The sequence below is a fragment of the Gadus chalcogrammus genome, chromosome 18 (assembly GCF_026213295.1).
Source record: "Gadus chalcogrammus isolate NIFS_2021 chromosome 18, NIFS_Gcha_1.0, whole genome shotgun sequence".
In the NCBI taxonomy this organism is placed as follows: domain Eukaryota; kingdom Metazoa; phylum Chordata; class Actinopteri; order Gadiformes; family Gadidae; genus Gadus; species Gadus chalcogrammus.
The window spans coordinates 14,517,092-14,544,729 of NC_079429.1; the positions used below are offsets into that span (position 1 = coordinate 14,517,092).

Here is a 27,638-nt window from a genome sequence, read left to right on the forward strand (position 1 = left end):
AAATCCTAGTAAAGCGATGTAAACACCATGAGATCTACTCACGATTCACATTAGTTCAGATCCAAAGTTAGTCATAAGATAAGCCCCAAAGCCCACTTACCTTATTGATTTCCACGCCCCTATTCTTTGAAATAATTACTCAAGAGTTCGGCTTGACAAAGATTAAGGTTTTAGTACCCATTTGATTGTGTTTTTTGAAAACTGTTAAGGAATAAACAAACTACATTAATAGAAATGTGTTGCAAGGTTGTAATAACACAGAAAAACAAGTTAACTTGAAATAAACAAACATACATGTAATGGAGCGGGAGAGGGAATACAGTAACCAGGGGTCAGCAACCTTTTCAACATTCAGTGCCAGTTTGACATTTTCTCGTTAATATGCCATAAGAAACAATGTATTAAATATTAAGCTGAATTATGACACAGCGACCAAAAATATTTCCAACACATTAAATGTTTATCTCAAACATCTCAAAGCACTACTTTCAGAAACTTATTCAAAAAACCATTTGCACTGAGAAGTGTAAATGTGGAAACGTCCGCATCAATATCTTTAAAGACATGTACAGCTTTACAAAAAATATGTGACGGCCATGCTTACATATACAGGCCACAACTATTTTTGATATCATTTCAGAACACTGCTTTCAGTGACTAATTTAAACATCTTTGCACTGGTAGGAAATGCCCAAAACAGAATAAAGTGGGGGAAAAAAATCTGTAGTAATGATTATGCTGCCGCATTGTAGAAGGGAAGAAATTGAGTAAAATATATTTTTTTCCCCAAGTGTGCCAATGTAGTATGCAGTAAAATAAACAATGAGGCATAGCAAACACTTACGGAATGGCTTCAAATTACATTCCCCAAACATAGATGTGGACAAAGGAGATGCATGAAAGAGACAAGTAGTTGTCTTCATCTCCGTAACAAGAAATAGTGATGGCAAAATTTACACCCAAACAGCAGAGGTGCATTTAATCGATGGGATACGTGAAATGGACTTTTTTTGTACCTAAATCAACTGTAGATGATAAAGACTGAACCAGAGGATAGCACACTGTTTTGGAGAAAGCACATGCTGGAGCATCGCTTATAAAAGGAGCACACCTTAGAGGTTTACCTCTGAAGGTTCTCTCAGCAGCTGGGTGAGATCATCGACAAATGCTTTAAGGTAGTCATACATCATACACATTGTTGGTACCCCCGTGTTAAAACAAAAACTTGAAACTGACAAAAGTAACTATACATCAATATTTCTTAGTAATGAGACTTTTTATGGAATTTTGGAACAGAATAATTAAGCAATATCACACAAGAGGGAGTGCTGTTGTACTGAATATCAGCACGGCTGTGATTCTCTTCCCAGCCGTAGTACAACAGCACTCACTCCTGAGTGATATTGCTTTTATCCAACAGTTCTACAAGCACCAATCATTAGTTAACAATAATAATTAACAACATATTATGTTCAGATTTCTTTGGTTCATTAATGATTTATTTGGCTCCGCCAACACAAATAGATCCGCAACTGGACTGAACTGTTGCCAAGCAACACAAACACATTAGCATTACATTAGGTTCCCTTGTTCCTCTTCTGGCGACCATTCTTAATTCAACTTAATTCAGCTGCAATCTAAGCTACAAAAAGATTGTTGATAACATTAACGGTTATGAGAACACCCGTAAAGCGGAGCGATACGTGGATAGTTAAAAGACCCAGTGCTGTTATACTCTATATCAGCACTGGAATGCCTCTTGTCCAATCAAATTACTTGGTCGGAAGGAACTGACTTGGATAATTTGTAATAATCTTCATCTTCTGCCTCAACTTCTTGTAGTAGAGCTTCTTGGCCTCTTGTGGCACAAAGAACTGCAGCATACAGGACCATGCGGAGGGCCGATCCAATGTGTTGGCTGAGCTACAGCCTTGACAACCTGATAGTGCTTAATTTCATAATGCATTTGATGGTGTTGCCTTTGATTCACGAATTCTCCATTCAGCCCACTGCACGCATTCTCCTTCATCTTCTGCAAGACACAAATGCAAACATAAGAAATGAATGAGAGAAATCATAACACTTAAGATTTATCTGCCAGTTTACGTCTATCCGCCTGTCCAAACAACAGTGGCGGTTGTCATATTAAATCTAGGCACTAAGGCCACATACAGCTGATGCTCATGAAGTAAGGCAGATAAGAAACTGATAACTACTGATTTCTCCTTTCCTGGCACAGTCCTTAACATATGTAATGAGGCTAAAAACGTATAACATTACATAACTGACGACCAGTCTAATGACCGTGAAATTTGCAGGCAGTATCGTATGATGTATGCACAAGCTAATATGCTTATCAGAAAATTTGGTATGCGTTCATCTTCTGTGAAAATAACACTTGCTGCTTCTTGCTACAAAAGAAGCGGCATTCAATTATGGTATGAGGCTACAACTCAAAGTGCCTAGATGGAGTAGCGCAAGCCTTCCGTTTGTGAATGTTGATGTGCCAACTTGTCCTGCTGTTCTCAGAAACCTTATGTATAGATGTATGTGTAGACTACTGTGTCTTGCAACAAGTAAGGGATAATGGACCACGTTAGACTATCAAAAGTTAATACACGTCGGCCCCAAAGCGGAGGGCCGATCCAATGTGTTGCGGGCGCCCTCTGGAGGCGCCCTTAATTAATTAAAATATACGAAACAAGCGAAATTAAACCAAACATGTTCCCAAATGGAACGGAGAAGGGAGGGGGCGGGGGATTAAAGTTAGGGCGCACTGAAACCCTCACCGTAGTACGCAGGACAATGCGACAAAGCCATCTATCCCATTCTATAGAAAATATTGAGATATATATCGTATATCGCCAGTCAGCCAAAAAATATCGGGATATGATATTTAGCCCATATCGTGCAGCCCTAATCTGAATACAGACGTCGCAAAACCTCTACATCCAGCTCTCCAACAAGAAGTTGACAACGAAGACCTTACGGATGGCACAGGCAGGCGATTTGTTCACTGATGCATTTCCAATGCAAAAACCCCGACAACCAATTGGAATACAGACGCTGCAAACCCTCTCCATCCAGCTCTCCGAGAAGCAGTTGACAACAACGGAGACCCTACAGATAACACAAGCCCGTGATTGTTTCACTTGCTCCAAATTAAACGGTAAGGGAACTAATTTCAGACAAAGCATCTTTGCACTTTTGTTTTTTTCAAAGGTATCTGATGGGTTTGCACAAATAGGAAGTAGGCTAATTATATTTGAGGTTATCTGGCATTGTATTGTTATTGTTGGTGGCATCATTGAATTTTTTTTTTTTACAAGCAGTCGCAATTGCAAGAACTAAAATATTACTGACTGGCTATGCAAACTGCAGCTTACTGATGTTTCATGAATGGTATTAGTGAGTTAATATTTCTTTTTATGGAGTTTCTACAGAATTGGCCTGTTAAGAGCTACCTTTGCCCTTAAGAATTCAATACACGTCAACACAAAATAACCTTGTTGTCCTGGAGATGTTTTGAACAGGCATGCCAGTTTCAAGGCCCTCGGTCAGGACTCGAGTGTGAGACACTGCTCAGAGACTAAAAGGGAAAGTTGCAAGAGTAAAAGAAAAACATCAGTTACACCAAATATGTCAAACCACTTGGGTGTCTTGACCACAGTACACATAATCATGTCTTTTATTTTCTCTCTTACTACAGGCTTTTTACAATGTATAATGTACTGCACAACTAAATTGCCCAAACAAGTTCTAGCTTTTGTGAGGGAAAATAACCTTGAAATGACGGGTACATGAATTGATCCTGGCAAAAACATAAAAATGGCACCCAAGCAAAATACACAAATAAGGTAAAACGAACATTAACCTTGACGTTCCAGTTTCTGGGGAGCCTCGAGCGCCAGGTTCAAGAGCAGTTGACTGCTCGAGCTATACACTGCTCCTGAACCAGTCGCACGAGCCTCCCCAGGGAAGATGCTCATCTTCCGTTGATGTAGTTGGCAACTACGGTCGTACTGACATTTACAGCAATAACCTATTAATTATTTCATATTATATACAACTCTTGGTAAGTAGAATAACACGAATGGCGATCATGTTTGACTGTCGGTCTGTTAGCAACTTTAGTTCGACCATATTCGTTCATAGATGACTAACTAGATATACTAACTAACGTTAGCTTTATCATCAATGACATTCAGCTAAACTCTGTGCCAAATTGCTTATGGCTACTGCTATGCCAGGATAAGTTATTGCGGTTATCACAGCTGTGTATATTTACTTCACATTAACGTAGTCTATGTTTATATTAGACTACGTTCATATATGAGTAACATTAAGAAACAACATTGCTCATATGGCCAACTTAAAATGTCAAATTGCCAAAGAATAGCAGCTAAATGTCCGTTATATCAGAGACATCTATTGCGCTCGAGACATCGTTTGATTTGATTATCAAAGTTCATGACAGATTCTAGAAGGACATTGATAAATTATTAACGATTTCATGTTTACAAAATTGTTCGTTTGCTGTACTACAAGTAATGGAATTGTTATACCAATAATACTATGAATGTCATCCATTATATTCGTTTTAGTCCCATTTCCCAATAAATAACGTTGTCACGGTCACGTGACACGCGCTACCCTGACTAGCAGCTGAATCCCGCGAAACCGTCGCGGGGAAATCCAAATCATTAAAATGATAAATTTACTACGGGAAATCGACCCGTGGACATGTCGGCCCAGCTACATATTGTACCATAATACTAAATAAAACCAAATACTAATGACCCTTCACCCAAGCCTCCAGAAGGGCAAGAAAAAAAATCGAATATATGCAGTAACGCGCTCACACTAACTAGACTTCTTTATATAACTTAACTGCGTGCTGAATCCAACGTATCGTAATATTATTTCCTGAAAGAAAGGACAGCACTGTTGCATTCAAAACTTTTAATCGCCAACAACGGACGTTTCCCTTTTTCAGCGTGTAATGGCCGTGAAGAAGCCATAACACGCTGAAGGGCGCGCGGCCCGAAACGTCCGTTGTTGGCGATTCGAAGTTTCGAAAGCAACCGAGTGCTGTCCTTGCTTTCATGAAACCATAATACTCAACTCCATTTCTAAATTACGCTTCATTTGGAAACAATTCTGCTGCTTACCTTGCTATGCCACATGTAAATCCCTTGGCTGTCGGGTGCAGCCTGCTGGCAACGACGACTAATGTGCACACTGCACAGAAGTGCGGCCCCTCATTACAAATGCATTGAACCGGAACTGAAATCACACGCAGCCTCTTTTTTTTTAACCAATCTGATCACAGTTGATTTACTAGTACGCCAGGTGTGGCCATAATAAGAATGCATGTACTTTTCAACTTGAAGGGACTTTCAAATGATTACATAACTAAAAACGACATGTTATTAAATGTTAACATTCAAATACACATTCACACAGAATGCACGGTTTTAATCCTGTCAGATAAGCACACTGCAAGCCATCTCATAAATAGTATATCTTAGTTTATTACAGCTGCCTGTAGGACCTTCTACACTTCAATGTGAATGTATTTGTATATTTATCCTGAAATAGGTCCTTAATAGGCTATACATTATTAGAAGGGGGATTCTTCACTTGCATGTGAAAGGGTTAAATGCAACTATTCATTGTTGTCACACTATGCCATCAAAACTAACTTTGTGTTTTTTTTCTTCTTCATTTGCATATTTATGGGACACTGAAGACCATTCAAAGCTCACGGCAGAAAAGGTATCAAACTTGCATTTCAAAATTGTATCCGATACACACAGAGATGGCCTCTTATTGGAGTAAAAGGAGGCGAGTCTTGTCCAACGCAAGGGAGACAGAGAACGAGATTTTGCAGCAATTACATTTAAGTACAGTTAATCAGGCTGAAAATGCCCCCCCTAGCTTACCAGATCTAGCACTGTGTGGGGCAACAGTGGCAAACAGTCCTGACCAAAACACTACAGACAGTGATGCCAGTGAAAGAGAGGATTTTAGTGGGTTATCCAGCTCTGATGAAAGTGAGCCTGAGGAAATGAGTTTACAAGTTAAACTAAAGCAATGGGCATCAACTTTTGGCATTACTCTTGTTGCAGTTACCGCTCTTCTATCAATATTGAGAGTACACCACTCTGAGCTGCCTAAAGATGCCAGGACACTTCTTGGCACACAAAAGAAAATAGCTGTGCATGCATTAGGTGGTGGTGAATATCACCATTTTGGATTGGCTAAGGGAATTTTATCAAAATTGAATTCAATCCATTTGCCTAGCTGCCTTCAGACAATTCGGTTACAATTCAACATCGACGGTTTACCCATTTTTAAGAGTTCAAAAGTTCAGTTTTGGCCAATTCTTGCGATGCTCGATTGTGATTACACAAAAAAACCTTTTATTATTGGTTTGTTTTGTGGAAGTGGAAAACCATCTAGTGTGTATGACTACCTCAAAGAATTTGTCAATGACCTTACCCAGCTACTGAGGAATGGATTGACCTTCAGAGGTAAACCTCTAAAGGTGATGGTGTGCTCCTTCATTTGTGATGCTCCAGCACGTGCTTTTGTGAAACAGATGAAGTCCCACAATGGGTACTCTGGGTGTGACAAGTGCAATCAAGTTGGCGTGTGGCAAAATAAAATGACATATCCTGAAATAAATGCCAGGCTTAGAACAGACGAAGACTTTGCTTTAATGTCAGACACAGATCACCACCTGCGACCTAGTCCCCTTACTGGCATTGTTCAGATGGTAACCCAGTTTCCCATTGATTACATGCACCTCTGCTGTTTGGGTGTAACAAAAAAACTCATTCTTTTCTGGATGAAGGGCAAAAACCTGGCCATAAGACAGCCATCTAATGTCATCTCAGCTATATCATCTAAACTGATTGCTCTCCGTCCCCATATTCCATCTGAATTTGCCCGAAAACCACGAGAGCTGACAGAGATCGAAAGATGGAAGGCTACAGAACTAAGGCAGTTCATGATTTACAGTGGACCTGTGGTCCTAAAGCACAATCTACCAGAAGAGATTTTTGAGAACTTCCTGTTGTTTTCCGTGGGTGTGTTCTTATTACTCAGCCCCAACCTCTCTGCACCCATGATTGATTTTGCCAATCGAGTCCTAACAGCATTTGTTAAAAGCTTTGGAGATTTATATGGTCAAGGAGAAATTGTATTTACAGTTCATCAGGTGATACATCTAGCTGATGTGTACAAACAGTTTGGTGCCCTTGACCGTGTCTCTGCATTTCCTTATGAAAACTTCCTTGGAAAAGTAAAAAAAATGTTGCGAAAGCCTCAACTACCATTACAACAAGTAGTCAAGAGACTGTCAGAGGTGCCTCAAACTGTAACTCCACCTCCAAGTAAGCAGCCCCTTTTGTACGAAATGCACCAGGATGGTCCTTTGCCTCTGCAATTCAGTACTGCCAAACAGTACAGAAAGGTAGTAACAACAGATTTCTGCCTGTCAACAAAGACTGGGAACAACTGCATAGCAGTAGGACAGGATATTGGACTGGTCCAAAACATTGTGCTATCCTCTGGTTCAGTCTTCATCATCTACAGACGATTTGGGTACAAGGAATCCCATTTCACATATCCCTGCCCCTCCTCTCGAATAGGCTGTTTTCAGGTCCATACGTTGGTAGATGATCTTGAGGTTGAGCTCCTTGGGGATGTCAGCAGAAAATGTGTGCTTTTTCCAGACCAAGACCATTATGTTGCCATCCCTCTTCTTCACCAATCCTAATTCCTTGTCTTCTGCAATCCAAAAAAGAAAAAAAAGATTTTTTTGTTATTGAACTTTGTCTTTATATAAAATACACCAGTCCTAAAATCGAATTAATGAATGAAAAAAAAAAAAAAAAAAAACGACAAATAGCCAAAAAATATATATCTGAGTGGTGACAAACTGCTGTAAATCAGCTGTGAATGATCTGAGTAGTTAGAGTGCTTCAGCTGAGTAGCATTGTATACTCTTCCTGCGAAGTGCTTTTTTTTTCTTTCTATTTTTTTGGTTTTTGAGAAGGTAATTCTGGGGAGGGGGCATTTGCCTCGAGCCCGGCAAGCCTTTGAAGATAGTTAGGTTGTAGATAGTTAGGCTTAGATAGTAGTTAGAGACGACAGGTTTCAGAGTACGTCTTCACCCAAGTTAAGCTGGTGTATGCAGTTCTCTCACCACTTATGATAGTGATTCAATTTTCAATTCAATTTTATTTGTATAGCCCTTAATCACCATTACAGTCTCAAAGGGCTTAACAGGCCAAATATTTCTGAGACTGTGATCAACTGTGATCACTGTTGATCTTGCAACATACACACTATGTTATATATAACAACAATGACTGATATATAGGCCAAATATATTTCTAAGGCTTATTTTTCACACTCAAAACACAGCGATTTTTTTTCACCTCATTGACAGATGGCACAGGTGTGGAAGGTCGTCGAATTCAAAGATAGGAGCACTACCATAGTGCCAAGCAGCTGGTTGGAGGAGGCAGGGGAGTCATGGAATTGTTTCTGGCCTCCTAGTTCTTACGATCATAACCGCCTCCAGAAGGCAGTCGCGCACCACCTTCCTCCAGGTGCAGCGTGGGACGTGCACGGTGACGTGAGGGTCTTGGTTAGCTGTGGTAAGGAAAAATGCTGCATATGAAAACGTTTCTATAAGATTCAACTTGCTAAATTTCACTAATGCATGCCATTCACTTTCAGCAACATATGTTAAGGCAAAGGACTACCTGAAAAAGTCCTTACTGTGTTTAACATCAGACATACAGTCAGAGGCTGAAGACCCTATCAGAAGGAAAAAAAGGTAAAAAACAAAAAATGTTCTCCTCTCCAGAGGTGAATTGGGCCACACATTCCCGCTATCCATCAGACCCTCCCAACCCTCTAAGCCCCTTCCTTGGATAAACGACTCCCTTCAATCGATGCGCTCTAACCTCATGGGCTGCTGAGAGAGAATGGCATAAAACTAACAACCCATCAGATTTAACACAATACCAGTAACTATTATCATCTTTTGCTTACAATGTCACAGCAGCGAAAAATTCTTGTTACAATGACAAGATTCACAATACAACTGACACCCGGAAACGGTTCTCTACTTTCAAATACTAAACCTTTCCCATCTTGCTACAAACCTCACAGCAGACCCTTATGCTTCATTCTTTACTGACAAAGTGGCTGCTAATAGCAGGCAGTTCTCTGAACCATCCACAGGCAACTTATCATCCCTCACTACCTTCGAAAAGCTCCTGAAAACTCAGCTCTTCCTAGAATGACTCTTGTCCTAACACTTTTTAACTTTCAATGCACTCTTCCATCTTTCTATTGCACTTAAACTTCAGACAGTGTTCAGGTGACTAGTGGCACTTTTTGGCACTCTTAGCAAGGTGTTAAAATAGTGTTGTAGCTTAAATGTTAGTCCTCTTGTTGTAAATCGCTTCAGCTCAAAGCATCTGCTAAATGCATAAATGTATATGTTCTCTGTTAATATTTCTGGTGTTACCCACTGACTGCCATGACTGTCCTTGCTTTGTTCCAAAGGCCAAACTCACGCTACCTGCAGGAGCCAGCTGGAAGAGCCCAGACCACTAGGGGCCCGCCGCAACACTATTTTGAAGGTGCAGACCTTTAGAGTTAAACTGAACAGCAATGAAACATTTTAGAAATTAAAATATAAATATTTCAGAAACGGCTGTTTGACTGCCCATTTAGTCTGAAATTAAACTGGCACTTACTATGCTAAGGTGTGGACACTGATGACGAGGCACCACCCCCCCTAAGGAAAACAGCACGACAATCTGTAGATGTAGGGCCAGGTAGGAGGGGCTAAAAAATATGTTGTATGTGTTTACTGGTTAATGCCGGTACAAATGGTACTTTGAAGCACCATTTGAAACAACACCATGTTTAACACAAATGTTAGAAATACCATTTGGCTCTCTTATTCAGTTTTGAAGTGTTTCATTTTTTTCAGACATCAATAGTGAGTGGCTATTTGGGCCATCGACCACCCAAAGAGGTAATAACACACACACACACACACACACACACACACACACACACACACACACACACACACACACACACACACACACACACACACACACACACACACACACACACACACACACACACACACACCTCTGTTGTTGGCATCCCAGGACCAAGCCAAACTTCCTCGATATCAGGCGAACTGATGGTTGAACAAGTAAAACTTAAAATATTTTAACTTACACACAATTACATGATTTTTTTTTTTTTTTTAATCCAGCTCAATCAAATGGCAGCCAGAGACTTGAGCTACTACATCTAGGTAAGTGTTGGCGTCAGTAGAATACCTAATTTCAACATGTATTGATTGAACATGTATTTATATTAATTTCTTACAAGGTAAATCTTACAAACTCTTCCTTAAATACACTACTTTGAAAAATATATATAATCATTGGCACTTGACACTAATCAATGACTTTTGAATATAGATACAGTCCAACCAAGCCACCAGCTATTGCATGGTAAGTCGAGGAGACAAACATTCTAACCATTGTTTATCATTATCATACACATTATAATTAAGATGAAATGGGAAAGTACACCAAACCCCAGAAAACCTTTCTAATAAGTAACTTACATGAACAGATATGGGAATATCTAAAGTCGTGGAGCTGCTTTCCAAAGTGCTGGAAGAAAATAAATTGATGAAAGCGGAAATTACCAACCTGGGGAGTGAAGTGAGGGCGCTTAGGAGAGAGATGGTGAGGCCGGTAGCACCAGAAGCTGCCGCTTCGTCCATCAAGCTGCCTCTGAGGACCATGGAGGAGTTTCAATTAGCAGAGGCTGTTATGAGAGAAACCCCCTGCGAAAAACAAAAGATGGTAGGTACAAATCTGCACTACCCAAAAGCTAGTCAAAGTATATGTGTAAATTAATAAACCATACCTCTTCTTTCCAGCCATCCACTACATTACTCAGTATTTGTAGGAAGTATCTTTCAAAACAAAATTAACGCATTACTCATTATGTGAAACAGTGAGGAGTTCACCTAACCTAAATTGGTACATACAGTATCTCACAAAACCCTATGCCATTTTTTCAAATGTTTTAATGTATCTTCTCATGGGATAACTCCATATACACAAAACGTTGATGTAACTTAAAGAAGTCAGTGTAGAGTTTGTAGATTACGATAGATTTATTGTCACTATGGGCGCAATGGTCATGTTCATAATTAAGTGTACTCAGTTATGTGGCCAGCTGTTTAGTTGTTAATGGATGTGTTTTTAGTCATAATCTGAGGACAATAAATCTATAGTTCTCTACAATATGTATAATGACTAGTTTAACTTATAATAAAGTTTCATGCCAAGGGTTATCCTATGAAAAGAAACAATAAAATATTTGCAAAAATGGGAGGGGTGTAGGCCTATTCACTTTTGGGAGATATTGTAATTATACATGTTATAATAATCTATGTTTCACTTGTTTGTTGGTTTATTATGTCTTGTCAGATCTTAACATTCAGTCTAATTGGAGGGCACACTGCAGAAGAGGCCGTAAGAAGGATGTTGCAGAGTGGCCTGACCAATAACCTGGCGTGTCGCTTCAACTGGGCAGGGAAAGGCTTCAAGGAAGCCTTCAAAAGCACTGTCCTTAGTGATGTACTGTTCGGTATGTTTGTCAAAACTCAGTCACAACACACAAGCATTAGACACAGATACCACTGATTAAAATAAATGCTTTTAAAACAGCAAGTCGATTTTTAAATATGCCCTATGGGTAGTCTTCTGAGCTATGCTTATTTCATGTAAAATCAGAAAAGTCAATTTATAGGCTACTATGCGATCTCAGTTTTGTGTCCAGATGCAGCAATGCTTTTAACACTGACAATATTCTGCACTGCACTCTTGGACTATCCGTCAGCACTAGAACACTTTAGTTTGACGTTATTTTACTTTTACTATCTAGCTATCTTGCACCGAAAGCCTACATTCACATAAGAATGTAACAACGCGCTACTCCGCTAGCCTTGGCTACTCGTGGTATGTCGGGCTACGGGCATGCATGCCCGTAGCCTACCAATTTAACCCTGCATGCATGCATTCTGTAATCAAAGAAGTAACTGGGATGGAGTCGATGTGGTAACCCATAGTGCAGTAAAATGAGACCGAGAGGACAGTGAAACCACTGCACTGCGCACCAGCGTTAAGGGTCTGTGGTTAGGAAACAAATTGCTGACTTTTTGCCTGGTGCACTATGCAAAAAATGGCCATGGTGGCCATGGCCATGTTACAGCTTACCGTCGCAATGTTGGTAATTCTTGACCGGGTTTCTTTCCTTCTTTCTTTCTTTCTTTCTTTCTTTCAGCTGCACTCCAAAAACAGCTGCCAGGGACCACCCATGTTGTTTTTTCAGGGACACTGAAGAAGTGGCTTAAATATGCACCGGAGAGAGAGGGAGGTGGAGGGAGGCGAACAAATGAACGCGATCAGGTAGGCCTATGTGCGCTTGTTCCACACATCATGCGTCCTTCGACGGATGAGCGTCGCGAGTGCGACTCTGAACCATGGATGGACAGGTCTGAACGGACGGACCCAAAATGCATTTCGAGAGCGCAATGCTATGGAGCCAGTTTCCTGCCATAATTCCAACCTGAAAAAAAAAGTTTCAAAGGCTTATAAATTCAAACTAAAATTCAAACATCTGTAAACATGATTTTGCGTTCTATTTTATCTTCATAATTTTCACCAACACATTTTCAAAGTTCTAACAATATCACCTGCGCATTTGCAGAGTTTCAAATCTGGCACTGTTCGAACAGTGTATTTCATTGTTTCCCGGTTTTGAAACCTTGTAAATGGGAACAGGTGTTAAAAACATGTAAAGGTGTACGTTTACGCCATTGCAATGTCTTTTTTCAGAACTGACTTTTCAGAGATTTGACCATGCAGGCGCAAGCTTTGAGTCACGTGAATATTGGCAGCGTTCTGTCGCGCATTCGTTTTGAAACTCCTGACAGTCTGAAGAAAAATAAAACGTTCCTGGGGGCGGGACCATTTAGCTCTAAACCTATTGGTTGCTCTCGGCTGACGTACATTCCAATCACATGTGCCGATCACCGGCCTGTGCGTGATTGACAATGCTCTGCCAATGACAAGAATGTGATTGGAATGTACGTCAGTACATTCCAAGCGGTCAGACAACTATCATACCGTCGCAGTACACCGCCCAGACTCCCCCATCCGTGCCAACACCCGCATGGGGAGGGACGAAGGATGTACATGTGCCGTTCACCGGCCTGTGCGTGATTGACAGTGCTCTGCCGATGAAAGAATGTGATTGGAATGTACGTCAGCCGAGAGCAACCAATAGGTTTAGAGCTAAATGGTCCCGCCCCCAGGAACGTTTTTTTTTCTTCAGACTTTTGACTGTCAGGAGTTTCAAAACAAATGCGCGACAGAACACTGCCAATATTCACGTGACTCAAAGCTTGCGCCTGTGTGGTCGAATCTCTGAAAAGTCAGTGCTGAGAAGTCACTTCTGAAAAAATACATTGCAATGGCGTAAACGTACACCTTTACAAGTTTTTAAAAATAAATATTCAACCTTTCAAAACTTATTTCTCAATGTATGAACACCTGTTTGCAGAATCCCATTTACAAGGTTTCAAAACCGGGAAACAATGAAATACACTGTTAGAACAGTGCCAGATTTGAAACTGCAAATGCGCTGGTGATATTGTTTGAACTTTGAAAACATGTTGAATTTTTTTCAGGTTATAATGTCTTTTTTCAGTGTTGCAAAACCTTTTTTACAAGGTGTTGAGTTTTCAAACCCAGACTTACAAGCCTTTGAAACTTTTCTTTTCAGGTTTGAATTATGGCAGGAAACTGGCTCCATACAATGCAAGTCACGGGCGCATGGCGTAGTTTGAAACAAACCTCATTCAGTCGTATTGCTGGACTCATTTTGTATACCGCTTATGTTAATATTCTTCTATTTATTTTCAGGCGCCGCAGGATCCTCGACCATGAATGAATGTGTGTGTGTAAATAATAATTATATTCGTTAGAATAAGTAGGGTTAATTGGGTTTGGGTTGTTCGTGTTCGGTTATCACGTTGTGTTGTTCATTATTGTCGCCACCGTTGTTGTGTCATGTTTGTTTGTTGGGTGCTCTATGTGAGAGGATTTTAATAAAAGTAGTCTGCGTCGAGGGGTGTACGGGGCGCAGAACTACAGTTAAATAAAGCCTGACTGTGCGTTTCTTGGCCGCCGCTACAATATGTTTGACAACAATAGCCTATGTTCTGTGTATTCATATATTCATTAGAGCCTTGAAGGAGATTCAGTAGCCTTAAAATCCTAATTTAATTGTAGAGTCATATCATGATGTCCTTTAAATAAATCAGTGAGTGAAGAACCAACATCGACCACAATATTCGACCATAATCATTAGTTGAATAAAGGTTGAAAAGGGATTGACGTGCCGTCGTCGGTCGCCTTCCATTCAACGTTGAATCGACCTGGAACAGTATGAGCAAACTGCCGTTGAATCGACCAAAATTCGACCATAATCGTTGAATAAAGGTTGAAAAGGGATCGACGCGCCGTCGTCGTTCGCCTCCCATTCAACGTTGAATCGACGGTGGACAGTATGAGCAAACTGACGTTGAATCGACGTCCGGTCTCAACGCTGATTCAACATGTTTTGGTTGAAAATGCGGAGGTTGATTCACCGTTGATTCAACGTTCTTTTGCTGTCTGGGACGGCTCTCCTTATTTGTTCTTGGGGCTGTTCTACAGTGTCATGCCCCAGTATCCTTATGATTGGTCGTAGCCGTTCCTCCAAATCTCGAGAATGAGAAAGTGAAAGTTAATGCAAAGAGAAACTAAAGTTGCACAGACAGTCGAGTACTTATACCTCCTTTTTAATATACATTCGTGTAATTTATTATTGGATAAACATTTTAGGTCGACGAAAATGAAATGGAAGACGTATGGATTTGTCCTCCTCTCGGACACCATGTTCTGGCTGATGCTCTTTGCTGTGTTGCTTCAGTTCTCAAGTTGTGTTGGATTGCCTGGTTTGTGGACTTTTGGACTATTAAAGCTGCCACTAATCAACACATGGACCGTTTATATTGACGACAAACCCACACCTGTTGTCTTCAGGTTTGTGACTCTCGTGTGCCTCTTGCTCCCTATTTTTGAAAGTGTACGAACTCTAGCTGGGTTTTCAACTTTTAACGGCAGTTCAGTCCCTACGCTTGGTATGATCGTATTGGCCCAGATCTCCTCCATCATAGCATGTGCGTTTTGGGAGATGGATTTGACCAATGGGCAGAAGAAGAAAGGAGGTCAAAATCTCGGCTCAACGGCGGTGCTGAAGAGGGTGCTGAAATACTTCGTGCCAGACCGCCTCTACCTTTTGTTTGCCTTCTTCTTCCTCATCCTGGGCGTGGCTTGTAAGTTTAACAATATTAAATCAACATTCCCGGTATTATAAAATATAAGGTTAGAATTATATGTACGTTTGATAATTTTATATTTGATTGTGTGATAAGCTAATTCTTAAATAATTTTAGATTCTGCATTTAGACAATATGAGTAGCGATGGACGGCTCAGACTTTTGACAAATGACAGCATTATGTAGCCCACTTAAATAATAATCCTTTATCTGTGTGTCTTTTTCCCGATAGGTGATGCATACATCCCACTGTATCAGGGAAGAGTCATTGATATGCTGCGAGGTCAGCTCTATCAAACACACTTTCTGAAGAACCTTGGATGGCTAGCCCTTTTTTCTCTTGGAAGGTATGCTTGTTAGTTGTTTCCCTTGTGCAGATGTACCCTTCCTTAAAGAATACATAGGCCGTAGCTATTTTATTGTTGTCCCAGTATTTCTGCATTCATCAGTACCTGTCTTTCTTCTTTTGCTCTAGCCCTCTGTTCGCTGCGCTGAGAGGAGGCACGTTTATGTGGATCTTGTCCAGGCTGAACCAGAGGGTCAAGAGACTGCTGTACAGCAATCTGCTGCAGCAGGAGATACAGTTCTTTGAGGACAACAAGCCTGGTGATACAGACACTAATAATACCTGTTGTGTGTGAGCAGACGCGTGTGTCTGTGTGTGTGTAGTAGTGTGTGTAGTAGTGTGTGTAGTTCTGGGGTATGGCTATTTCTTGGTGTACTTACCCCTGGCTTACTTTCATAGTGAATTTCATTTAATCGGCACATTCCTTAGTTAGCATTTAATCCTTGTGCGTCACCTTCACTGACTCTCTCTCCGTCTCCCTCTGTCTCCCTCCCGCCACTCTCTCACTCTCCCACTCTCCCCTTCCCTCCCTCCCCACTCATCCCCCCCCCACTCATCCCCCTCTCAGGAAGCCTGGCCACCCGTCTGCATTCGGACGTGGACAAGATGGGTAAAACCGTGGTGCTGAACTGTAACCTGTTGGTACGCAGCACCATCAAGGGCGTCCTCATGCTGCAGCTGATGGTCAGGCTGTCCTGGCAGCTCACTCTGCTCACCGTTGTGGAGATGCGTCTCCTGAGCCTCATTCAGAGCCAGTACAGCGTGTACAGCAAGGTAGGAAGTAACAGATCTGAGAACCATAAGAACCAATAGAACTGTCATTCATGCAGGCCTGATGTAAATATATTCATAGAGCCACAGTGATGTTGAGTACATTTGTGAGAGAGTTGGAAAGCTTGGCCAAATCCCATTTCATACACTTACGATGATGATGGACAAAGCACTAAAGGCTTTGTTCTGGGCTTTGTTCTGGGCTTTGTTCTGGGCTTTGTTCTGGGCTTTGCTTCATAAGATGAGAAAGTGTGTGTAATAAACTGAAAACCAATATTGTATTTCTTAGGAGCATACGCTGAATTCAGATAGAGGTCATTAAGGAGCAGGCAGGCCTACAGGTATACCGGGGATTGAACCCAGAAACTCTGGAGGTCGATTGTGCCTCACGGTCTCAGTGTTCCTGATGGCGGTTCTCACAGGAAATGAAGGAGGAGCTGCAGGACTGCCAGGCGGAGAACAACCGGCTGGCCACCCAGACTCTGGGCAGCATCAGGGTGGTCCGCAGCTGCGGGGCGGAGCCCTACGAGGCGGGGGTCTACGGCCGGGCGCTGGACCAGATGAGAGACCTCAAGACACGCATGGGACTCTACAGAGCCACCTTCCTCCTGCTGCGAAGGGTGAGGAGGGCGGCTGGGAGAAGGGGGTTCAATAAAAACTCTCTTCTTAGTGGATGAGTCTGACGGTCATATTGGGACGGATTATCTGTCTTAATAAACCTTGTTTAGTATTTTATTTTAAGGGTGGCACTTTTCCAATAATTTTGAGGGCTGTATTTTCAATGAATCACTTGTCACCTGTCCTCATCTAGCTGCTGAACGTGGGGATCAAGGTGCTCATCCTGGTCCAGGGCCGCTCCCTGATCTCCTCTGGTCAGATCACCGTGGGCGACCTGCTCGCCTTCTTCCTGTACCAGGGACCTCTCTCAGCAAGCATACGGGTGAGAGTCGGCCTCAATCCTACCAATGGCTGGCCGTTGCTGTACGCTCTCAACTCCTTTCATGTGGAGGCCTTGGGTGCCATAAATTAAACTAGGTGTAAAACGAGGTGAACTTCAGGGCGGCGCTCAGACCTGGTTGTCAAAAACGTTCTCAATATTACACAACGTGCTGCGTCATTCAAAATCTACAGTTGGAACACTTCCAGAGCTCTCTGAAGGTTGGACAGAAAACATCGCTGGACTTCTTTCCACCGTAGAGCAATAGAAAAATAATCTTGAAACCACCTCTAATAACCGAACGCTACTCTGGAAGCTGCATGCAGATGGAGATTTTTGCCTTACGTTAGCGGCGATATACTCAACGCAGACCCCATTAGACAACGAGGGCCATAAGAATATGAGGGCCATGAGACTATGAGGACTATGAGGCCATGAGAATATGAAGGCCATGAGACTATGAGGGCCATGAGACTAAGGGCCATAAGACTATTGGAGCCATGAGACTATGAGGGCTATGAGGCCATGAGACTATGAGGGCCATGGGACTATGAGGGCCATGAGACTGGGGCCATGACACTATGAGGCCATGAGACCATAGGAGCCATGAGACTGGGGCCATGAAACTATAAGGGCCATAAGACCATGGGAGCCATGAGACCATGGGAGCCATGAGACTATGGGGCCATGAGACTATGAGGGCCATGAGACTGAGGGCCATAAGACTATAAGGGCCACGAGACTATGGGGGCCATAAAACCATGGAAGCCATGAGACTGAGGGCCATAAGACTATGAGGGCCATGAGACTATGGGGCCATGACACTATGAGGGCCATGAGACCATGGGGCCATGAGACTAAGGGCCATAAGACCATGGGAGCCATGAGACTATGGGAGCCATGAGACTATGAGGGCCATGAGACTATGGGAGCCATGAGACCATGGGAGCCATGAGACCATAGGAGCCATGAGACTATGGTTGCTATGAGACTAGAAGGGCCATAAGACCATGGGAGCCATGAGACCATGGGAGCCATGAGACCATAGGAGCCATGAGACTATGGGGCCATGAGACTATAAGGGCCATAAGACCATGGGAGCCATGAGACCATGGGAGCCATGAGACTATGGGGCCATGAGACTATGAGGGCCATGAGACTGAGGGCCATAAGACTATAAGGGCCATGAGACTATGGGGGCCATAAAACCATGGAAGCCATGAGACTATGGGGCCATGAGACTATGGGGGATTTGGATTTGGGTCTCATTCACAGTTAAGTCCGTCTTGAGACAAAATGGAAGTCATTCTAAAGGGTTCTGGTTGTTCCAGGAGTTCCTTTATGCCACTGGAGAGTTCGAGAGCACCGCGGGAGTCATCGCCAAAGTGTTGGGTTACTTGGACCGAACGCCCAACGCCAAACCGGCAGGACGGCTGGCCCCCGAGGCACTGGCGGGCGGAATCAGCTTCCAGAACGTGACCTTTGCCTACCCGAGCACCCCTGATAAACCCGTACTCAAGGTGAGCATCTGTTTGGGGACTGGACTGTTTCACATACAGATGGTAATAATAAAATAATTTAAACGATAATTGAATTGTAGTTTTCAGACTAAACAAACCAGGCTCAAAAGAGCTGCAAACTATTAGTAAACTGGAATATATGTCTTTATATATATATATATATATATATATATATATATATATACCTCATATCATTTCGGACCAAGGTTGCGATGTCTACTATCAACGGTGTGGTTGTGTAATGGTGTATTGGTGTAGTTGAGGCAGGATGGTATAGCGGCTACTCTGTCTCCCAGTAAAGGTACAGTAAAGGGTTCCCCAGTGTTCGAAGGCTATGGGCATACTAGATTCCTAACCCCCGCCTGCCTCTTTTATGACAGTATCTAAATAGTTTATTTTCTCAACGATGGCAGCTTTGGATAAAAAGCATTAAACAACTCTCCCTAGAATACAATATGGTATTTTACAGTACACACACTCTCTCTTTGCAATAGTCCCTCTCTCTGGAAGTACGCCCGGGGAAGATGACGGCTCTCGTGGGTCCCTCTGGCGGAGGGAAGACGTCCTGCGTCAGCCTCCTGAAGAGGCTGTATGAACCTCAGGACGGACAGATCCTGCTGGACGGACAGCCGCTGCACAGCTACCAACACAAATACCTCCACCAGAAGGTAGTCCCTGGGTTCAGTCCCTGAGAGATGAGTCTTTAGATCACTGCTTGCACAGGAATATTTAATCTCTAAACAAACTCTAGCATTTCAACTCACAGCCATTTATTTTCTTATCACTGAACACAATACTTACTTTCACCGAGATGTTTGTCATCGAGAAGAACTTTTCAGGAAACAAATAATTTCACCAATAACTAATTAATACATTATGGTGTGTGACATAAATAATCTCTTGCTTTTGTTGTTGTTCTTTCCCATGTGTCATTCTTTGTATTGCTTTGTTGTGCGCTCGCGACTCCCTCCTCTGACGGCAGGTGACCCTGGTGCCCCAGAACCCGGTCCTGTTCTCAGGCTCGCTGGGGTCCAACATCGGGTACGGGCTGGAGAAGTGCACCCTGGGAATGTTGCAGGAGGCAGCGAGGAGAGCCAGCGCCGACGGCTTCATCGCGTCGCTGGAGCAGAAATACGACACAGGTTGGTCGTCGCCCCACTCCTGGTGTTTCGTTTGTTTTTGGCCCATTTTTTTTTCATTCTCGAACCTCTATACACACTGCAATAGTTATACATTGTCAAATTCAACGTATAATATGAAGAAATATATATATATATATATATATATATATATATATATATATATATATATATAATGAAACAATGATTATATTTCTTTTCAAGACACTCAAAGTTATTTTAATGTGTGTGTGTGTGTGTGTGTGTGTGTGTGTGTGTGTGTGTGTGTGTGTGTGTGTGTGTGTGTGTGTGTGTGTGTGTGTGTGTGTGTGTGTGCGGTGGGAATATGAATCCTCATCCAAATAAATAAACGAACAACAGAAACTCATAAAGCTCACAAAAGGAATGGTCACAGGAAACCCACAACAAAGTGTCGGAAGTGTCATTCTCACAAAAAAAGAACCAAAATTAACGGATGTGTTGTCTCCCTCTCTAGACGTGGGGGAGTGTGGCGTGAAGCTGGGGGCGGGGCAGAGGCAGTGCGTGGCCATCGCCAGAGCTCTGGTCCGGACGCCCCGGGTCATCATCCTAGACGAGGCCACCAGCAGCCTGGACGCAGACGTGCAGCACGCCGTACGTCACCCAAACCCTGACTGCTTCTTCTCCGTAGGCCCCACGTCCGGGGGCCGGTGGACGTTCTCAGGGGCCGTGGAGTCCACGGGCCCCGAGAACGTGTTTGAAGCAGACCCGAAAGGCTGCAGTGATTTGGCTGAGTAAATAGTGTTCGGCTCACCCTCCGGTCCTGGAGGTTGCCGGTTCGAGCCCCTACTGCGTGGCGGTGTGGCGTCCATACGGCGTAACACATGCAACACCTTAGATTAAAAACAGCATGATAAAACCCAACACATTAATCCAACTGGATTGTGGGATGTTCTGGAAGGTTGCTGCCTATAAACTCCAAGGTTCTCAGCCTGCGTGTGTGCGTGTGCGCGTGTGTGTGTGTGTGTGTGTGTGTGTGTGTGTGTGTGTGTGTGTGTGTCTGTCGCTGTGTGTGTGTGTGCCAGGTGGCGAGGCAGCTGCGGGGGCAGGGTGTGACCCTACTGGTGGTGGCCCATCAGCTGAGGACAGTGGAGGAGGCGGACCACATCGTGTTCATGGAGGGCGGGGCCATCGTGGAGCAGGGCACGCACCTGGAGCTCATGGCCAGTGAAGCACGCTACTACCGCAGCTATCAGGCTCTGTTTTAGAGGCTCAATGCCTCTTCTGCACTCAGAAACAATAACAACGCTTTTTCTATTTTTAAAAATGTTTTATTGATTTTATTTCTTAAGGATTTCTTTGTGTTTGTCATTTTTTAATTCATAATATATGATGTATTTTTTTTACATTAAAAAAACTATACTATAAACTTATTGAACGGCATCTGCCGACTCCTACAGAGCCTGTGCAGTCAGATACTCACATACATTTAGGTGTAAGTTGGGCACAGTGGTGGCTGGCGATCAAACATGTTGGTGGGGCACAGTAATAGACACAACCCTGCATATACAGACCTACTTCATGGCCATTCCACCAGCCATTGCTATTTGACCCATTGTTGTTATTCTGATATTGAGACAAATCATGATCACTGTCCTATAGCGTCCATTTTTTGTGAGTCTCAATGTCTACTTCAAATGCAGTTAGAAATATGGGACAGTTGCTTCATTTTGTTTATATGCTACAGGCCGAAAGACTAAATTAATATGTAACTTACTTGCTCCTTTTAAGTATAACATTGCTTGGGGAGTCCAATTCCTCCACTGTAAAGGGAAAGTGCTTAAAACTCTCTGCTAGTTAGCGATCTATCTCCTCTCTACATGTAGTTGTGGTGCCCGAATGCTGCTGAGGGAGGTAGCCTATTTGATTGATTCGCTGAATTGTCCAATCATGTGGTGATAACAAAATAGAAAAGCGATACCAGCGATGGCCTTGGGCGCACACTGGTGCGACCCAAGGGCGAATTTTCTTGTGCCAATGAAAAGCTGTCTCTGCTTGATAGGAAGCTAAAAGTTAGCAAGCTTACATTGACTTCCACGTGGCCGGCGCTCCTGACTTGGAGGAGGGATTTATTTCGAATGACCAATAACTAGCCTAGCCCAAATAATTGACGTTCAGACGCATTTAAATGGTTGCTGGCAGTGAGAAGCATGTCACACAATTAATCGAGGATAAACGCTATGCATTTTTTTTATTGATTTCGTAATGATAATAGTTTATTAATAGTTGGCAGTAATATTCAAGTGAATATTTCACGGAAGGGCGGAATAGTAACACTGTTGTTATTTATTGGTCGTCATGAAAAAAAACATAAGGGGTAACACTGTTGTTTTTTATTGGTCGTCATGAAAAAAAACATAAGGGGTAACACTGTTGTTTTTTATTGGTCGTCATGAAAAAAAACATAAGGGGTAACACTGTTGTTTTTTATTGGTCGTCATGAAAAAAAACATAAGGGGTAACACACTGTTGTTTTTTATTGATTTCGTAATGATAATAGTTTATTAATAGTTGGCAGATATATTCAAGTGAATATTTCACGGAAGGGCTGAAAAAAACATAAGGGGTAAGACTGTTGTTTTTTATTGGTCGTCATGAAAAAAAACATAAGGGGTAACACTGTTGTCTTTGTCAAATAAAATGTAAGGGGTAACACTGTCGTTTTTTATCAGTCGTCATGAAAAAACCATAAGGAGTAACACTATCGTTTTTTATTGGTCGTCATGAAAAAAAAAATAAGGGGTAACGCTGTTGTTTTTTATTGGTCGTCATGAAAAAAAACATAAGGGGTAACACTGTTGTTTTTATTGGTCGTCATGAAAAAAAACATAAGGGGTAACACACTGTTGTTTTTTATTGATTTCGTAATGATAATAGTTTATTAATAGTTGGCAGATATATTCAAGTGAATATTTCACGGAAGGGCGGCGCCCTAGCGCCCCCTATTGACCCACCGCCACTGGTCGTGAGAGTTGCTGGTGTTGTATTTCCTCGGACAAACGGATGAACAAAATGTTTGCAATGAGTTTCGGCTTTGGATATGGATAAACGGGGATTGAAAGAAGACACGCTGTTGATGGTCGAGGAGGACGAAACGGAATAATGAAGTCCTGCAGGTGGGAACACTGTTGTTTTTTATTGGTCGTCATGAAAAAAAACATAAGGGGTAGCACAGTTGTTTTTCATTGGTCGTCATGAAAAAAAACACAAGGGGTAACACTGTTGTTTTTATCAAATGAAACATGAGGGGTGACACTGTCATTTTTCTTTGGTAGTCATGAAAAAAACCATAAGGGGTAACACTGTTGTTATTTATTGGTCGTCATGAAAAAAAACATAAGGGGTAACACTGTTGTTTTTTATTGGTCGTCATGAAAAAAAACATAAGGGGTAACACTGTTGTTTTTTATTGGTCGTCATGAAAAAACACAAGGGGTAACACAGTTGTTTTTTATTGGTCGTCATGAAAAAAAACATAAGGGGTAACACTGTTTTTGTCAAATAAAATATAAGGGGTAACACTGTTGTTTTTTATCAGTCATGAAAAAACCATAAGGAGTAACACTATCGTTTTTTATTGGTCGTCATGAAAAAAACCATAAGGGGTAACACTGTTGTTTTTTATTGGTCGTCATGAAAAAAAACATTAGGGGTAACACTGTTGTTTTTTACTGGTCGTCAAGAAAAAAAACATAAGGGGTAACACAGTTGTTTTTCATTGGTCGTCATGAAAAAAAACACAAGGGGTAACACTGTTGTTTTTATCAAATGAAACATGAGGGGTGACACTGTCATTTTTCTTTGGTAGTCATGAAAAAAACCATAAGGGGTAACACTGTTGTTATTTATTGGTCGTCATGAAAAAAAACATAAGGGGTAACACTGTCGTTTTTTATCAGTCGTCATGAAAAAACCATAAGGAGTAACACTATCGTTTTTTATTGGTCGTCATGAAAAGAAAAATAAGGGGTAACACTGTTGTTTTTTATTGGTCGTCATGAAAAAAAACATAAGGGGTAACACTGTTGTTTTTTATTGGTCGTCATGAAAAAAAACATAAGGGGAAACACACTGTTGTTTTTTATTGGTCGTCATGAAAAAAACATAAGGGGTAAGACTGTTGTTTTTTATTGGTCGTCATGAAAAAAAACATAAGGGGTAACACTGTTGTTTTTTATTGGTCGTCATGAAAAAAACATAAGGGGTAAGACTGTTGTTTTTTATTGGTCGTCATGAAAAAAAATATAAGGGGTAACACGGTTGCTTTTTATTGGTCGTCATGAAAAAAAACATAAGGGGTAACACTGTTGTTTTTTATTGGTCGTCGTCATGAAAAAAAACATAAGGGGTAACACTTGTTTTTTATTGGTCATGAAAAAAAACATAAGGGGTAACACTGTCGTTTTTTATTGGTCCTCATGAAAAATAACATAAGGGTCGTGCTGGCACAGTGGTTAGCACTGCTGCCTCACAGCCTCAAGGTCCCCGGTTCAAACCCGGTGGGTGTCGGTCTTTCTATCTCCCTGTGTGGAGCCTGTCTCTCTCTCCCCGTGTGGAGCCTGTCTCTCTCCCCGTGTGGAGCATGCCTCTCTCTCTCTCCCCGTGTGGAGCCTGTCTCTCTCTCTCCCTGTGTGGAGCCTGTCTCTCTCTCCCCGTGTGGAGCCTGTCTCTCTCTCTCTCCTTGTGGAGCCTGTCTGTCTCTCTCCACATGTCCATTTATTATTTTTATTATTATATGTGCAGAGATCATTCTGTGTTGAGTACGCAATGACTAATAAAGAGATGAACCGTCTTAATGTAACGCCAAACAGAACATTCATAAGAATACATTTGATTATATAACTATAATATAGAACAGGGGTGCCCAACCAGTCGATCGCGGTCTACCAGTAGATCGCTGACAGATCCCAAGTCGATCGCGAGGGTGAAGAAAAAAAAAAAAAAAAAGATTTTTTTTTTTTTTTAATGAAATTAAATTTGCGCGGGACATATACGCGCGGTAGCGCATGTGCTGTTAACAGCAGTTGAAAGCCGTCAACAGTAGTTACACACTCCTAAACGTTGGCATGGCTGAGGGGAAACAAGCTAGGTTCAGATACAACCCCCCCCGTCAACAATTGTTCTCTTCCCCCCCCCCCCCCCCCCCCCCCCCCGGCTTGAAGGTAGGTTTGCTGGTAGATCTCGGGAGGTTGGCTACTTGAAAAGTAGATCTTGGGTCAAAAAAGGTTGGGCACCCCTGATATAGAAGAACACTGGGATTGAGCTGGGAGTCAATCTGATGACCTTATGGAAGAAGGGACCTAGGATATGCCCCCACCTAAACACACTCATGCTGCGGCCCCCCCACACACACTCATGGCAGGGGCCCGACCAGACCACCATGGCTGCGGCTCCCCCTCACACACTCATGGATGGGCCCCCCCTAACACACACTCATGGCTGCCCCCCCAGACCAGCTTGGCTGTACCTAATAACTTAACAGTGAGGTTCAGATCCTGGTGGAGGAAAAGCGTTGTGAAAAACCCCAGTTGGAGGAGGTAGAGGAGGAAGAGGAGGTGGAGGTAGAGGAGGTGGAGGGGGTGGAGGAGGTAGAGGAGAAAGAGGAGGTGGAGGAGGAAGAGGAGGTGGAGGTAGAGGAGGTGGAGGGGGTGGAGGAGGTGGAGGAGGAAGAGGAGGTTGAGGTAGAGGAGGTGGAGGGGGTGGAGGAGGTAGAGGAGAAAGAGGAGGTGGAGGAGGAAGAGGAGGTGGAGGTAGAGGAGGTGGAGGGGGTGGAGGAGGTGGAGGTAGAGGAGGTGGAGGAGGTGGGGGAGGTGGAAGAGGTGCAGTGTGAGAGTGTGAGGCGCTGGGAATAAAACGCTACGCCGTCTTTAGTGAAGCTCCTCCTCCTCGTGGAGGGGACGACCAATAAAAAACAACAGTGTTACCCCTTATGGTTTTTTTCATGACGACCAATAAAATATGTTTTATTTGATGAATTTCGACATTTCAACAGAAGACATCAACCGGACTTGAACCCCGGTCTCCAGGGGGTTAGGCAGAGTGCACTCCACTGCACCACGGAGGCGAAGACAAAATATATTAATCAATCATCAATAAAGACGATATACATGGCATTAAAATGTATGTTGGTTTATGTTGTCTGTGTTGATATGGATCCTCCTGGGTCTGAAATAAAGAATTATTATTATGTGTGTATTTCTATTATTTCCCTTATGTTTTTTTTCATGACGACCAATAAAAAAACAACAGTGTTACCCCTTATGGTTTTTTTCATGACGACCAATAAAAAACGACAGTGTTACCCCTTATGGTTTTTTTCATGAGGACCAATAAAAAACGACAGTGTTACCCCTTATGTTTTTTTTCATGACGACCAATAAAAAACGACAGTGTTACCCCTTATGTTTTTTCATGACGACCAATAAAAAACGACAGTGTTACACCTTATGTTTTTTTTCATGAGGACCAATAAAAAACGACAGTGTTACCCCTCATGTTTTTTTTCATGAGGACCAATAAAAAAGGACAGTGTTACCCCTTATGTTTTTTTTCATGACGACCAATAAAAAACGACAGTGTTACCCCTTACTTTTTTTCATGACAACCAATAAAAAACAACAGTGTTAGCCCCTTTGTTTTATTTCGACATATCAACAGAAGACATCAACCGGACTTGAACCCCGGTCTCCAGGGGGTTAGGCAGAGTGCACTCCACTGCACCACGGAGGCGAAGACAAAACATATTAATCAATCATCAATAAAGAGGATATACATGGCATTAAAATGTATGTTGGTTTATGTTGTCTGTGTTGATATGGATCCTCCTGGGTCTGAAATAAAGAATTATTATTATGTGTGTATTTCTATTATTTCCCTTGTGGTTTTTTTCATGACGACCAATAAAAAACGACAGTGTTACCCATTATGGTTTTTTTCATGACGACCAATAAAAAACAACAGTGTTACCCCTTATGTTTTTTTTCATGAGGACTGATAAAAAACGACAGTGTTACCCCTATGTTTTATTTGATGAATTTCGACATTTCAACAGAAGACATCAACCGGACTTGAACCCCGCACCACTGAGGCAAAGACAACACAAATTAATCAATCATCAATAAAGAGGATATACATGACATTAAAATGTATGTTTGTTCATTTTGTTTCTGTTGATATGGATCCTCCTGGGTCTGAAATAAAGAATTATTATTATGTGTGTATTTCTATTATTTCCCTTGTGGTTTTTTTCATGACGACCAATAAAAAACGACAGTGTTACCCCTTATGTTTTTTTCATGACGACCAATAGAAAACGACGGTGTTACCCCTTTTGTTTTTTTTCATGACGACCAATAAAAAACAACAGTGTCCCCTTATATTTTATTTGACA

The 27,638-nt window shown here is 42.2% G+C and overlaps 2 protein-coding genes and 1 long non-coding RNA gene across 15 annotated transcripts; 2 read left to right on the forward strand and 1 right to left on the reverse strand.

Moving 5' to 3' along the window:
• Positions 1 to 765: 765 nt before the first annotated feature.
• Positions 766 to 13,059, reverse strand: LOC130371190 (uncharacterized). 11 transcript variants are annotated; one of them, XR_008893145.1, is made up of 8 exons: positions 12,976 to 13,059; positions 12,348 to 12,897; positions 10,770 to 10,906; positions 9,786 to 9,826; positions 8,451 to 8,835; positions 5,172 to 7,797; positions 3,506 to 3,589; positions 766 to 2,032 (listed from the first exon to the last, which is right to left on the reverse strand). It is a non-coding gene; the product is annotated as an uncharacterized LOC130371190 (long non-coding RNA). The 11 variants fall into 11 exon arrangements; XR_008893144.1 differs by having other exon boundaries at positions 12,348 to 12,699; positions 12,827 to 13,058; XR_008893141.1 differs by having other exon boundaries at positions 8,451 to 8,667; positions 8,781 to 8,835; positions 12,348 to 13,058.
• LOC130371182 (uncharacterized) lies at positions 1,015 to 14,809 on the forward strand. 3 transcript variants are annotated; one of them, XM_056576860.1, is made up of 13 exons: positions 1,015 to 3,169; positions 5,753 to 5,778; positions 8,462 to 8,672; positions 8,755 to 8,854; positions 9,592 to 9,668; positions 9,795 to 9,866; positions 10,025 to 10,069; positions 10,322 to 10,363; positions 10,533 to 10,565; positions 10,690 to 10,925; positions 11,559 to 11,718; positions 12,415 to 12,539; positions 14,058 to 14,809. In XM_056576860.1, exons 1-13 carry the CDS (start codon positions 2,992 to 2,994, stop codon positions 14,079 to 14,081), a joined length of 1,329 nt encoding a protein of 442 aa, XP_056432835.1. In that variant the 5' UTR covers positions 1,015 to 2,991; the 3' UTR covers positions 14,082 to 14,809. The 3 variants fall into 3 exon arrangements, with proteins under 3 accessions (XP_056432835.1, XP_056432834.1, XP_056432833.1); XM_056576859.1 differs by lacking the exon at positions 14,058 to 14,809 and having other exon boundaries at positions 12,415 to 13,362; XM_056576858.1 differs by lacking the exons at positions 8,462 to 8,672; positions 8,755 to 8,854; positions 9,592 to 9,668; ... (6 more) ...; positions 12,415 to 12,539; positions 14,058 to 14,809 and having other exon boundaries at positions 5,753 to 7,798.
• Positions 14,810 to 14,860: 51 nt separating this feature from the next.
• On the forward strand, positions 14,861 to 22,974 carry LOC130371181 (antigen peptide transporter 2-like). The gene is made up of 11 exons (XM_056576856.1): positions 14,861 to 15,514; positions 15,750 to 15,864; positions 15,993 to 16,123; positions 16,432 to 16,637; positions 17,057 to 17,254; positions 17,446 to 17,574; positions 18,903 to 19,091; positions 19,586 to 19,759; positions 20,074 to 20,233; positions 20,706 to 20,842; positions 21,274 to 22,974. The coding sequence occupies exons 1-11, from the start codon at positions 14,926 to 14,928 to the stop codon at positions 21,454 to 21,456; spliced, it is 2,211 nt and encodes a 736-aa protein (XP_056432831.1). The 5' UTR covers positions 14,861 to 14,925; the 3' UTR covers positions 21,457 to 22,974.
• The last annotated feature ends 4,664 nt before the right edge of the window (positions 22,975 to 27,638 follow it).

Bases quoted from the DNA above. Each gene is read 5' to 3' on its own strand.
- LOC130371182 (XM_056576858.1), top strand. From the start codon at position 5,822: ATGGCCTCTTATTGGAGTAAAAGGAGGCGAGTCTTGTCCAACGCAAGG.
- LOC130371181 (XM_056576856.1), top strand. From the start codon at position 14,926: ATGCAAAGAGAAACTAAAGTTGCACAGACAGTCGAGTACTTATACCTC. The intron at 15,865-15,992 runs GTATGCTTGTTA...CTTTTGCTCTAG, and splicing joins GCCCTTTTTTCTCTTGGAAG to CCCTCTGTTCGCTGCGCTGA. The intron at 17,575-18,902 runs GTGAGAGTCGGC...TGGTTGTTCCAG, and splicing joins CTCTCTCAGCAAGCATACGG to GAGTTCCTTTATGCCACTGG.